Source organism: Cebus imitator, unplaced genomic scaffold (genome assembly GCF_001604975.1).
Source record: "Cebus imitator isolate Cc_AM_T3 unplaced genomic scaffold, Cebus_imitator-1.0 Scaffold258, whole genome shotgun sequence".
In the NCBI taxonomy this organism is placed as follows: Eukaryota; Metazoa; Chordata; class Mammalia; order Primates; family Cebidae; genus Cebus; species Cebus imitator.
The window spans coordinates 2124980-2137763 of NW_016107573.1; the positions used below are offsets into that span (position 1 = coordinate 2124980).

Consider the following 12784-nt stretch of genomic DNA (forward strand, 5'->3'; position numbering starts at 1 on the left):
TGTTGACCAGGATGGTCTCGATCTCTTGACCTCATGATCCACCCGCCTCGGCCTCCCAAAGTGCTGGGATTACAGGCTTGAGCCACCGCGCCCGGCCTCTGTGAAAACTTTATAGGCTCAGACTTTATAGACTCAGCAATGTCAGGTGTGTAGTAAGTACTTGGTAAACACCAACTGATTTTCATCACTTCCTGCTGGAGTCGGCCCAGAGGTAAAAGCCAGAGCCTGAGGGATCTGTGGGCCTGTGCTGAGGTCCTGCCCTCAGCTTGCCTTGTGGACCCGTTGGCAGAACTGCTACCTCCCAGCGTAGGCTTCACCAGCAGCTCCACTTGTGATGTATGAGGCCTACCTGACAGCTTCCTCGCTGACCTTGACAGTGCCCCTGCTGATGCCCAGGGGGACATGCCCTAACCTGGAACTGCCAGTGCATCATGATGGAACCAGGACCACAACCTGAGGCTCTTCGTGGTCACTCTGAGCCCCTACCAGGACAGACTCCCCAAGGTACCCCTGGGGGGTGGGGCCAGGCTGAGGAAGTGTGGGTTTGGAATGGCTTTACCTTCTCTAAATCTACGCACCTTGCCCTCTGTCTCTCACTATTTGCTAACTGTGGGCAGAGAATGTTTTTGTGGCAGTGGCTGTAGGTTGAACCTGTGCAGGGGGAAGGCAAGAGCTTGGGCAGACTCCAGCCTGAGTAGCAGAAAACCCAGGCCCCCGCCTCAGCTGGGTCTGGCTATGGGTGGGAGGAGAGGGCCGTGTGCCATTCCCACTGTCATGCACACCACGATGGGAGGGAATAGGGTTGCCTCTAGAGGCAGGAACAGAGGGTCAGGACCTCTGCAGCCAGAGCCTGCAGCCCCAGGGGACAACTCAGTCCTGTCTGGGGGCCTGTGCATCCAGGGCTACGAGGCTGGGGTGCAGGCCCATCAGATACGGAAAAATCCCTGGCAGCCGTGCTGATACGGAATTTTCCCCATTCCGGAATCGCCCAGTAATGGCGGGGGCAGCGGGGCTCTGACGCGTCCCAGGCCCCACTGTGGCCAGCTGGTTCCTTACTGCCCACAGCTGGTGCTGAGGATTACTGGCCCCTGGCAGGCATTGGTCTTAATCCGTGGTCTTGCTCCTCTGGGGTGAAGAAGGAAAGCCCAGGCTTGGAAAATGAGACGGCCCAGATGGGACACCTGCCACCTGATGACCCTACTCAGCCCTCTGGCACCCTAGAGAGTGACAGCTGAGACCTCCAGGTGGCAGGACCAGTGGGAGCTCACCCTCTTGGTTGAGCTCCCCCCACTTCCATGAATGCCAAAAATGCGTTGTCCCCAGTTGGCACTGCCTAGAGCAAGAAGCCATAGGATCCACTGGATCCTAAGGGTCCCACGGTCCCCAACCAAAGTTAAGCAATGGTGCGGCCGCGCCTTTTTCCCAGGGCCCTGGCTCCCCTCCCCACCATCACCAAGGCCTGGGCATCCTCGAGTCTCCTGGGCTGGGGGCTCCGTTGAGCCAGAGGGCTGGCGGCGGGACAATGGCCCCGTTGGCGCATCCGAGACAAACGGGCCTTGTTGGGCCGGCGGCGGGGGCGCAGCGATGCGCCCCAGAGCGCTGAATGCTGCTTCTGTGCGTCTTGGGCGGGTGCAGAGGGGCCGGGACCGGGCGGGGAGGGGGCCGGCCCGGGGCGGGGAGGGGGCCGGGGCCCGGGGCGTCCATTGGCCCTGGCGCCGGAGGCCGGGCCAGGCTGGCTGCCGCACCTGGCCGGGAGCGGGCGCGGTGCGGCGGCAGCGGCAGCGGGGGCGGGGGCATGGACCAGGCCTGGTGGAGCGGGGGGCCCGGGCGGGTGCGCCCCGCCGCCCAGTGAGCGCCCGGGCGGCGCGGCCCGGGCCGAGCCAGCCACGCTGAGGCGGAGGAGGACGGGGACAAGGTACGTCCCGGGCTCCAGCACGCACTGCCAGCTTGAGCCCTGCCTCAGTCTACTCCCTAGGGATACCGCCCACATTACCCGAACCCTCAAACTGGGACCTGTGCCAGAGGAGGGGAATAGGAGTGCAGCATAGCTGCTCCGGGCACTGGGTGCCCCTGCCCACTCCTGAGGGTGGCCCAGTGGGGGCCAGGGAGGGCGCAAATTGGTGCTCTCCCTGCCCTTGGTTTTTCTCCTAGCCCCCCGTCGCCCTTCCAGGACTTCCCAGTCCCTGAAGGTGGGATGGGTGGGGCAGAAGGCAGGCTGCTGGGGCTGGGCTGGAGCTGGGAGTGGTTAATGATTAATCCTGGACACAGTGACCTGAGCCCTAGGGGAGGATGGGCTGATATCTCCTCTGTCTCCATCGGCGCTCCCCAGGAAAGGGGTCAGTGCTGGAGCCGGAGACCATAGTAAGGGATGGATACCCTCTGCTGGGGCAAGGCCCTGACCTGTACCCCAGAGGAAGCAAAGCCACCAAGGAGAGGTTTGGGAGGGCGGGACAAACCCTGGCATCCAGGACGAGTCCCATAGGAAGTCCCACAGTTCCCGTTTCCTAGGCCAGTGCCCAGGAAGGGAGTCCAACTTGGTCTGCCCCCTCGGTGCCAGGCCAGCATTTTGGTACCAGCACAGAGCACACCACAGACCAAGCCCTTCCCAATGGGAACTGCCCCACCCAGAGAGGTGACAATACAGCACGTCTGGCTGCTGTAACCCACACCAGGAGGAGGGAAGGGGAGAGAGGGCAGCAGGCCTGACACCTGATCCCCCAGCCGGGCTTCCTCGATGACAGGTGGAAGTTGCCATGAGAATCCTCCAGAAGGAAGAGAGGTGTGGAGGACTGTCCATTTCAGTTGGGAAAATCCAACCTCTTCCTTTACTGACGGGATGACCTGAGGCCCAGAAAGGATGAGGCTTGTCCAGGGTCACACAGCGGGCACAGGAGGGCAGGCCTGGGCCAGAGCAGCCACTGTGCGCACTGTTCCTCGTCTTGTGAAGGAGGCATTGCTACCTATCCCCATTATCCAGAGGGGGATACTGAGGCTCAGGGAGATTCAGTGACTTGTCCAAGGTCACATGGCTCAGAGGTAGCTGAGCTGACTCCAAATCATAGGAGTCTTGCCCTGGCCCCCATCTCAGGACCCCAGACCAACCCATGACCTCTCTCTGCTCCTCTGGGGTCCTGCCCTCTTGGATCTGCCTGGGCCGCCCCAAACCCTCAGCTCCGGACCCCTCCCCCTCGCCTCCCTGGCTCCCAGCTCCGCCTGACACTTCAGCGGGTGGGCAGGCTGCTACCCCGGGAGCAGAGACAACAAAGCCCTGTTCCCAGCTGCCACCTCGGCCTGCTTCATTCCCTGCTCGCTCAGGCAGAGCCCTTCCTGGAGGAAGCTCCCTGCAGACAGAGAATGCCTGCTCCTCATGCATCCCCTTCCCTTAATGGGTCTGATGCCCTCGTGTCACCCAGCAAGGGAGGAGTGGGTCCCCCACAGCCCCTCCCACCGGGTTCTGAGGGACTAGGTGTGCCACCCAGTGAAAGAGGCAATGATTAACCTGGGAGAATGATGCAGAAATGGAATTCTGGGCCCGACTGCAGGCTTGTGGAGGGCTCCTTGCTTCACTTTGACTGGATGAGCCCTTTTAGGGGCTCCACACGACTCCAAACAGGGCAGAGCAGGATGGAGCCCAGGTGCCCATAGGAGTCATCAGGCTGGGGACTGCTGGAATCACCAGGTGAGGGACAATCTTGGAGGAAGTGGGGGCCCAGAGGATGCCTGCCTTCCCACCTGTGAGTTCCGGGGCCTTGGATGGGGATGGTGGCTTTCTAGAAGTCTGCACAGACAGAGCCTGCTTCCTCTACCAGGTGGGAGGTAGGAGGATACAGCATGATCGATCAGAGGAGCTGATGCTGGCTGGGTGTGTACAGGGTTCTGCGTGCCTCACAGCAGGCCTGTGACAGTGTCATAGTACCTGCCATATTTTCAGAAACTGAGACTCAGAGAGGGAAAGTCACTTGCCCAAGGTCACCCAACTGGTCAGGGGGCAGAGTTACCAGGAGAGTTTCCAGGAGTGGAGAGGGGGGTGTATGTATCTCCAGCATTGTGCATTGCAAGTGTCAGTACCTTTTCACAAACCCTTATATTGTTACATAGTTTTATGCAAACGAGTGCATAACAATCCTTAAAAAATATTTCAGGCATGTTATAAGGTACAGAGACTGATATTATCAACTCCTACATACTCAACTCGGGTTCTCAGCATTTTTGGAGCTAATGACAAAGTGACTGACTTCTTGGTGAAGCTGTGACTTGCAGCTCCCCAGTTAGAGCTTCCTTCAGGCTTCTCAAATCTGCCATCAGGAAGCGGGGCGATTTACCCAGACAAGGCAGTAGAGCAGGAAGAGCTGTGGCCTTTCTCCTCCTTTTGGCTTTGTGGTGTAGGTGCTCTACAAGTGACTGAGCCTGAATTTCCCCACACATTGCCTGGGGCTAGGAGGAGAGACTGTTAAGGTGTCTGTCAAGGTCACGGGCGTGGCTGCCCTTTGAAACAGCAGAGAGAGATGACCCTGCACAATCAAAAAGTGCTTTCTGAATCATCAAAACACATTACTCTCTCTCAGCTGCTGCCACCTGTATCCATGCAGGCAGCCTGGGGGCAGCAGGGGCCAGATGTCAGGGCTGACACTTTGGGAGTGGCCCTCTGAGCCAGCGAGTTGGGATCCAGCTGAAATGCCCCAGTGAGTGGTCTTCCGCCTCTCTGCTCCAGCACCCCATTCTAGAGGGGCTCAGATTGAGGGAGCTTCTGGATGTTTGCAAGTCACTTCCCCAGTACCCTCGGATGGAGGGCTAACCTATCTCATCTACCCCTTCCGCTGTGCCACCCACAATTCCCAGCTCCTTCTCAGTCCCAGACGCCTGTTGCTCCTTCCCCACTTGGTGCACTGAGGTTCAGAGAGGGCAGTGTATCTGTCTCGGCCACACAGTGAGGAGAGGTGGGGCTCAGATGAGCCGATTTTTCCTCTTCCTCCAGCCAGCCTGCAGATTTTCAAAGTGGAAATATCTTTATTTATTTTTCCAAAGTAATATAAGCTCTTTTGTAAAGTGTGTGTGTGTGTGTGTGTGTGATCACAGAATCAAAATATGTTCCAGAAAGTAAATGGCCTTACTCCCCAGGGAATTATAATTTATAATTGAGTATCTTTTCAGCCCCTTACACACATGTACGAATGTACACATTTTCTCCACATGAATAAGTTTATTCCGTACACAGTGCATTCCAGGTTTAATATTAGGCAACTCTTTTTTTTTTTTTTTTTAAAGACAGAGTTTTGCTCTTGTTGCCCAGGCTAGAGTGCAACGGCAAGATCTCAGCTCACTACAACCTCCGCCTCCTGGGTTCAAGCGATTCTCCTGCCTCCCTAGTAGTTGGGATTACAGGCATGTGCCACCACACCCAGCTAATTTTTGTATTGATAGAAGAGACGGGGTTTCACCATGTTGGACAGGCTGGCCTTGAACTCCCAGCCTCAGGTGATCTGCCCACCTCGGCCTCCCAAAGTGCTGGGATTACAGGCGTGAGCCACTGTGCCCAGCCAGGCAACTCTTTTTTAACCTCTCCGAGCGTCGATTTCCTTATCTTCTAAATGGGGGTAAAGGCTCTGTGAGCACTGGAGGTAATGATAGTGCAGTGGCCACTTTGATGTGCCCATCTCAGATTAATAGTTACATTATCTTTGAACCATGTTCCTGCAGGTGGATTGCTGAGTCAGAGAACAGGCACACTCAGAACTGTAAGAGCTGCTGTCAAATCTGCAGTACGAATACCATAGGGAGAATTTTTTTGCTCCACTCTTTTTCGTTTTGTTTTGTTTTGAGTCTTGCTCTGTAGCCCAGGTTGGAGTGCAATGGCATAATCTCGGCTCACTGTAACCTCTACCTCCGGGGTTCAAGTGATTCTCCTGCCTTAGCCTCCTGAGGAGCTGGGATTACAGGCACATGCCATCACACCCAGCTAATTTTCTATATTTTTAGAAGAACGAGGTTTCACCATGTTGGTCAGGCTGATCTGGAACTCCTGACCTCGTGATCCACCTACCTTGTCCTCCCAAAGTGCTGGGATTACAGGCATGAGCCACCGCGCCTGGCCTGCTCCACTCCTAAAAGGTCCTTCCATATCCCCATGGGATTCCCCTCCAGCTACAGAAAGCAACCCTGGGACACCCTCGCCCACCACCTTCTCTGCCAGAGCCCTGTTCCTGTATGTGCATATGAGCAAACAGCATGGATGCGCCTCAGTTGGTGAATGGCTTTTGTTTTTTTGGGTTTGTTTTTTTAAGATGGGTCTTTCTCTGTTGCCCAGGCTTGGAGTGCAGTGGTACATTCACAGCTTACTGTAACCTCAAACTCCTGGGCTCAAAGGGTCCTCTTGCTGAGGCCTCCTGAGTAGCTGGGACTACAGGCATGCACCACCACAGTGGGCTAATTTTTAAATTTTTTGTACAGACAGGGTCTCACTATGTTGCCCAGGCTGGTCTCGACCTCCTGGGCTCAAGCAATCCGCCTGCCTTGGCCTCCCCAAAATGCTGGGTAGTGCATGCCACCTCACCTGGCCGGGGAATGGTTTATGGGGAATAGCAGTGCTGCAGACTCTGATACAGCCCTGACTATCCTCTTTTATCACCTTAGGGGCTCTTCTTCATCCTGCTCTGAAGGCACAGGCTCCCTGTCCTCCCTCACCCTTCCCTCGGTGACTGTAGCTACTCCTATGGCCTCAGTTCCCACTTCTGTGCCCAGCTCCCTACCTACCTCTCTCACTCCCCAAGAACCCCCTCTTTGCTCCTATTGCTCTTTAGGCATTCTATGATCATCCCACACCTCCCTCAGACTCAGCATGTTCTAAACAGAACCTGGTACCACCCACTTCACCCCAGCATTCAACCTGGCCTTCTTTCAGCCTCCCCAACTAGCTCCACCTCCAGTCAGCCAGTCACCCAACAGCAACTCTTCCCTCCCTTCCTCCACACCCCGCCACCAACAGAATGCCGCCTTTGCATGGTCTACAGACAGCTGCGGTCCTCCCCTAGCCTTCTCCTTGCTCCAAGTCACACCTGCACAGCTGTAACAACTACCATGGAGGTCGGCCTGCTCCCTCCACTCCTTCCTCATCCCTACAGTTCATTTCTTATCCAGTGGCCCTATGGGAATCCCATCTGCTCACTCCTCTACTGAAGACCTCCCAAGGGTCCCTCCCTACAGCCTACAGGATCCAGGCCAGACTCAGTAGCATGCTTCCGAAAGCCCTGCATGATGTACCTTTTTTTTTTTTTTTTTTTTTTTTTTTTTTTTTTTTTTTTTTTTTTTTTTTGAGACAGTCTGATCTCACTCTGTCGCCCAGGCTGAAGTGCAGTGGTGTGATCTTGGCTCACTGCAACCTCTGCCTTCTGGGTTCAGCCGATTCTCCTGCCTCAGCCTCCTGAGTAGCTGGGATTACAGGTGCATTGTTTTTTCAGCTCACTGTAACTTCTGCCTCCTGGGTTCAAGTGATTCTCCTGCCTCAGCCTCCTGAGTAACTGGGATTACAGGCATATGCCACCACATCCAGCTAATATTTTGTGTTTTTATTAGAACGGGGTTTCACCATGTTGGTCAGGCTGGTCTGACCAACAGGTAGCTGCATGCCACCACACCTGGCTAACTTTTGTATTTTTAGTACAGATGGGGGTTTCACCATGTTGGCCAGGATGGTCTCGAACTCCTGACCTCAGGTGATCCACCCACCTTGGCCTCCCAAAGTGTTGGGATTGTAGGCGTGAGCCACCGTGCCCAGTCCCTGCATGTTCCTCTTAACCCTGCCCTACTTTCTGGCTGTCTCTGTAGTCTCTCCCCTGCCCACCCAGCCTCTTACACGGACACACGCCAGACACTCCAGCCAGGTGGAACGTTCATTAGTTTCTCAATTGCCCTGGGCCTTTGCATGTGCTTTTCTCTCTGCGTGGCTCATTCTAGGGTAACAGGCATATTAGTTAATGCTAGTTGCTGTAGCAGACAAACACTAAATTCTAAAAGGCTTAATACAATGTCAGTTCAATTCTCATTTTCTTGAAATCCAATCGGTGGGTAGAGATGCAAAGAAGGCCTAGGTTCCTCCCAGTTCCTCCCGTGCCCAGATCCTTGGAGACTGCTCCATTCATCCAGTAAATGGGAAAGGAGACCATAGAAAAGGTCCACCCACTTAACCTCATCGGCGGGTATTCGGTTCACATCTCATTGGCCAGAACCCAGTACGTGAGGACACTGAACTGCAAGGGCGCCTGGGAAATGTAGTCTCCTTGGCCGTGTGGCCAAGGAGAAAAGAGAATTGCCTTTAAAAATTGGAGAACAGGGGACAGGCACAGTGGCTCAAGCCTGTAATCCCAGCACTTTGGGAGGCTGAGGCGGGCGGATCGTGAGATCAGGAGACTACAGCTACTGGTCTCAAACTCGGCTCAGTGCAACCTCTGCGCATGCCACCACGCCCGACTAATTTTATATTTTTATTAGAGATGGGGTTTCTCCATATTGGTAAGGCTGGTCTTGAACTCCCGACCTTAGGTGATCCACCTGCCTTGGCCTCCCAAAGTGCTGGGATTACAGGCATGAGCCACTGCACCCAGCTTTCAGTATACTGCTTTTATCATTTAAAAAGTTTTTGCTGTGCACCGTGGCATACACCTGTAATCCCAGCTACTCAGGAGGCTGAGGCAGGAGAATTGCTTGAACCTAGGAGGCAGAGGTGCAGTGAGCCAAGATCTTGCCACTGCATTCCAGCCTAGGCGACAGAGCAAGCCTCCATCTCAAAAAAAAAAAAAAAAATTCTGGGGTGGGGTTGGAGAACCAGCCAAAGCTGTTGTCACCAATACTCTGGGAAGAGACCCCTCTGGCAGGGCTGGAAGCACAGTCTACCTTCAGCACTCCCTACTTTGGAAATCTCTGCTTCCCTTGGCTAGTTGCTCACTTCCTCACCCCTACCCTCGCTCCTACCCTCACTTCACTCTCATTTTATCTCACTCTATAAAATGGAGATAATAACAGGCGCTCTCCAGAGAGGATTATGAGGCTGCATGATGCATGAGATGTCCCAAGCACAGATGTGGACCCTGTGGGTTCAGAGTCCACACTCATAAACCACAACCCCTGCAGTTTGATGCCAGCTCTGCCCTGACTCACCCTTGGAAAGCTGTCTTCAAGCTAGCTCAGCTCAAAGAGCAGGTCAGTGGGATGTTAGGCTGGATAAAACAACTCCATACCATGTCCCAAACCAGATTCAGCACCTAGAGAGACGGGGACTCTGGGCCTGCCTTGTGGCAACTGAAGCTCTGGTATTTCGTGGGTGCTTGGGGGCTGCTCCTGGACTGGCGAGGCTTTGGGGGAAAGGGCGACTCAGAGCAAGTGAGGATGCCCACCGTTCTGTGGGAGAGGCTGGCAGCTGCTTAACCTATGAAAGTGCTTATTTGGGGGGTGAATGACTGTTACAATAACGATCATTAATTGATGGTGGCACCTGGGTCCCTAGATGGTGACATCTGCCTAGTTCGTGATGGAGCTCTAGGCAGCAGTGCTGACGGGAGGATGGAGGAGCCTTTCTGGGCACAAGGAGACGCTCTGTCCATGGACAAAGTTGAGACAACTGACCGGAACCTAAGATTCAAGTGCCTAAGCAGAGTCCTAGGGTTCCTGGGCTTAGGGCCAGGGCACCTAGAACTGTCTCTTCCTGCCAAAGCCCTGGGGAGGATCTGCATCTCCAATCAGCCCAAATCCTGCAGAGCTGGTCCACAGTGTCTGTGTATCACCATTCCTCACCCAGGGATAGAGGTAGAAGTAGGACACCTCTTTTTTTTTTTGAGATAGAGTCTTGCTCTGTCGCGCAGGCTGGAGTGCAGTGGCACGATCTTGGCTTACTGCAACCTCTGCCTCCTGCGTTCAAGCGATTCTCCTGCCTCAGCCTCCCCAGTAGCTGGGACAACAGGCAAATGCCACCACACTTTGTATTTTTAGTAGAGACAGGGTTTTACCATGTTGGTCATGCTGGTCTTGAACTCCTGACCTCGTGATCCGCACACCTTGGCCTCCCAAAGTGCTGGGATTACAGGCATGAGCCACCACGCCCAGGAAGGACACCCTCTTTGATGAATGCTTCAGAGCTCAGGAAGTGTTATCTTGCCAGACTCATCTTCTGAGCCCTGGTCAGATGCTCTGCCTCCAGGAAGCCTTCCAGGCTGTTTGTTACTCATCCTTCTGGATTCTCACAGATTTTGGATAAACCTTGGTCCTTGGTTGTGTCTCAGCATCTTTAAGCCCTGGAGTATATGTACTCTGGCTTTGTCTGCTTTCTGCTAACTGTGTGACCTTGAGCCGGTGACATTACCTCTCTGAGCTTTGGTTTCTTCATCAGGAGAGTAGACTAACAGAGGTGCTTGATGCATAAACCGTGAAACCTACATGAAATGCAGTAGGTGGAGCAATTAGCCCTCTTGCACCCCATGCCATATTTACCTCCCTGTCCCTCACTCAGCCTTAGAGCCTGTTCTGGGCTCTCTGCAGGGTTCTGTGGTTGCTGTGTCCTTGGCTCAAGGATACCTGGAATCTTTCCATGCCGTTGCATGAAAGAGCTGCTTGCTTGTTGGGGTCCAGAGAGAGGTGAGGACCGGCCAGGGCTGTCCAGTGAGGGCAGAGGGCCAGGGCAACACCTGCAGGGCACTGGGGTGTGCCACCTGCTATCCCCAGGAAGGAAACTCATGAATATTCACACCACCAGAGTGGGAGGGAGGCAGCCAGCTTGCTGCTGGGTGTCATTGGAGCATTCCTGTCTCCCAGTGACCGCAGAGGCAGCCTGGGAGATGGACGTGGCTCAGGCAGCGGGTGGAAAGGGGCAGCCAGCCATAGCCAGAGGTGAGTGTGCCTCTTCTGCTCCACCACAGGGGTCACAGGGAAAGTAGGACACCCCGAGGCCTGCCTGGTGGTGACGCTCTAAGCCAGAAGGCTTCCCTGTGTGCATGACTAGGGGAGTAAGTCCTGTTTCTCCTTCATTCCTTGGAGGGTGTCGGTTCAGCTGAACAGGAGGATGGCTGGGCCTGGCCTGCTGCCAGCTGTCTGCACTGATGCAAGCCAGTGTGACGGGTGTAATCTAGAAGGACAGGAATAGATGGGGTGGGCTGGTGACGGGGGACCATCTGTCCTGAGTGCCTGCGGTTGTCACCACCATGAGCGGAGGAGGTGGGAGACCCAGGTTCTAGTCCCATTAGGTTCTAGTTGCTGTGTAACCCTAAAAGTGTCCTTGCCCTCTTGGTCAGAGGCTCAGCTTCCCTGCCTCTTGGTCTTTCGGCTTGCACACACTTTGATGGCGCTGTGGCTGGAACCCTGGGAACACGATGATGATGATGATGGTAACAATGATGGCAGGTCCTGCTCAGTAATTGCTCTGTGCCGGCCCTGGGCTGGGTGCTTTCCTTGTGGACTGCAGAGGATCCGCACAGCACCCTGTGATGGAGGGATGGCTGGTACAGGGTTGAGTATCCCTTATCCCAAATGCTTGGAACAGAAGTGTTTCAGATTTCAGATTTTTCAGATTTTGGAATATATGCATATACGTAATGAGCTATCTTGGAGATGGAACCCAAGCCTAAACACTAAATTCATTTAAGTTTTTTTCTTTCTTGTTTTTATTGTTTAAACATTTTTTAAATTTTATTTTTAAATTTTAGCCTAGTGACTGTCCTCCCTCAAGCCAGGCTCCTGGCTGCCAGCTAGCTCCTCCCCTGACCTCAGTCTGCCCAGGGGCTCTGCCTGTGATCACAGAGGGCCCTGTGTGCCCTGATCTTGCTGTTGTGTGTCCACTGCACACACGAGGAGATGGAGGCTCAGGGAGGGTAAGGTTCATAGCTCACGCCCAAGTTCACAGTGGCTACACAGGAAGGGCACGACCAGCCTTGGACCCCTCAGGTGGCTGGCACAGGAGGGACCAGACACCAGGGTCTCCTCTGCTTCCCTCCCCTTATCCTGACTGCTGGCTCAGCCCACAGAGACTGAACCTTCCTGTGCTCCCAGGACAGAGCTTCCTGTCCACCCTCCCCACATCCCCCACTTTCTGCGATGCAGTTTTCCTTCCTTCCTTCCCCTCGGTTTGGGACAGGGCTTGGGACACATCAGGCAGGGGCTGCCTTGGACAATGCAGGGAGCTGCACGTTGGAGGTCCATAGACCTGGGCTCGAATTCCTGCCCTGCCCTGCCTTGCTGAATGACCCTGGGCAAGCTTTGTCAACTCCTGGAACCTCACCTTTCCCATCTACCAAAATGGGGGTGACAGCGGGGTGGGGGGGTGGAGTGATATCCACTAAGTAGCAGCTGAGAAGGGTCAGTTAGATGATCTGGAGAGGCAGGCCCCTTCCCTGGGCCTGGCTTCTAACAGGGGCTCAAAAGAAAACCTAGGAAGGATAGCCCAAGCCTCAGCAGCTGGCAGCACCCAGCACATGTGGTGGGGTCCTGGCAAGGTTTGAGAAACATCAAATGAGGGCTGGGTTTAGTGGCTCACGCCTGTAATCCCAACACTTTGGGAGGCTGAGGCAGGTGGATCGCTTGAAGTCAGGAGTTTGAGACCAGCCTGGCCAACATGGTGAAACCCCGTCTCTACTAATACAAAAGTTAGTCAGGTGTGGTGGTGGGCACCTATAGTCCCAGTTATTCAGGAGGCTGAGGCAGGAGAATCAGTTGAACCCAGGAGGCAGAGTTTGCAGCAGTGAGTAGAGATTGCACCACTACACTCCAGACTGGGCAACATAGGGGAGACTCCGTCTCAAAAAAAAAA

The 12784-nt window shown here is 54.7% G+C and overlaps 1 protein-coding gene across 5 annotated transcripts in view; it reads left to right on the top strand.

The window, feature by feature from the left end:
* Nucleotides 1-1729: 1729 nt before the first annotated feature.
* The window catches only part of GAL3ST1 (galactose-3-O-sulfotransferase 1), a 17915-nt gene continuing 6860 nt past the window's right edge, over nucleotides 1730-12784 (top strand). The window contains exons 1-2 of one of the 5 annotated variants that reach the window (XM_037728203.1): nucleotides 10109-10620; nucleotides 10798-10872. Coding sequence is in view for 1 of the 5 variants with exons in the window: in XM_037728206.1 (XP_037584134.1) it covers nucleotides 3508-3581 (74 nt within the window). In the remaining 4 variants the exon portion in view is untranslated. The other 4 variants (XM_017499592.2, XM_037728206.1, XM_037728204.1 and 1 more) reach the window with 4 other exon arrangements.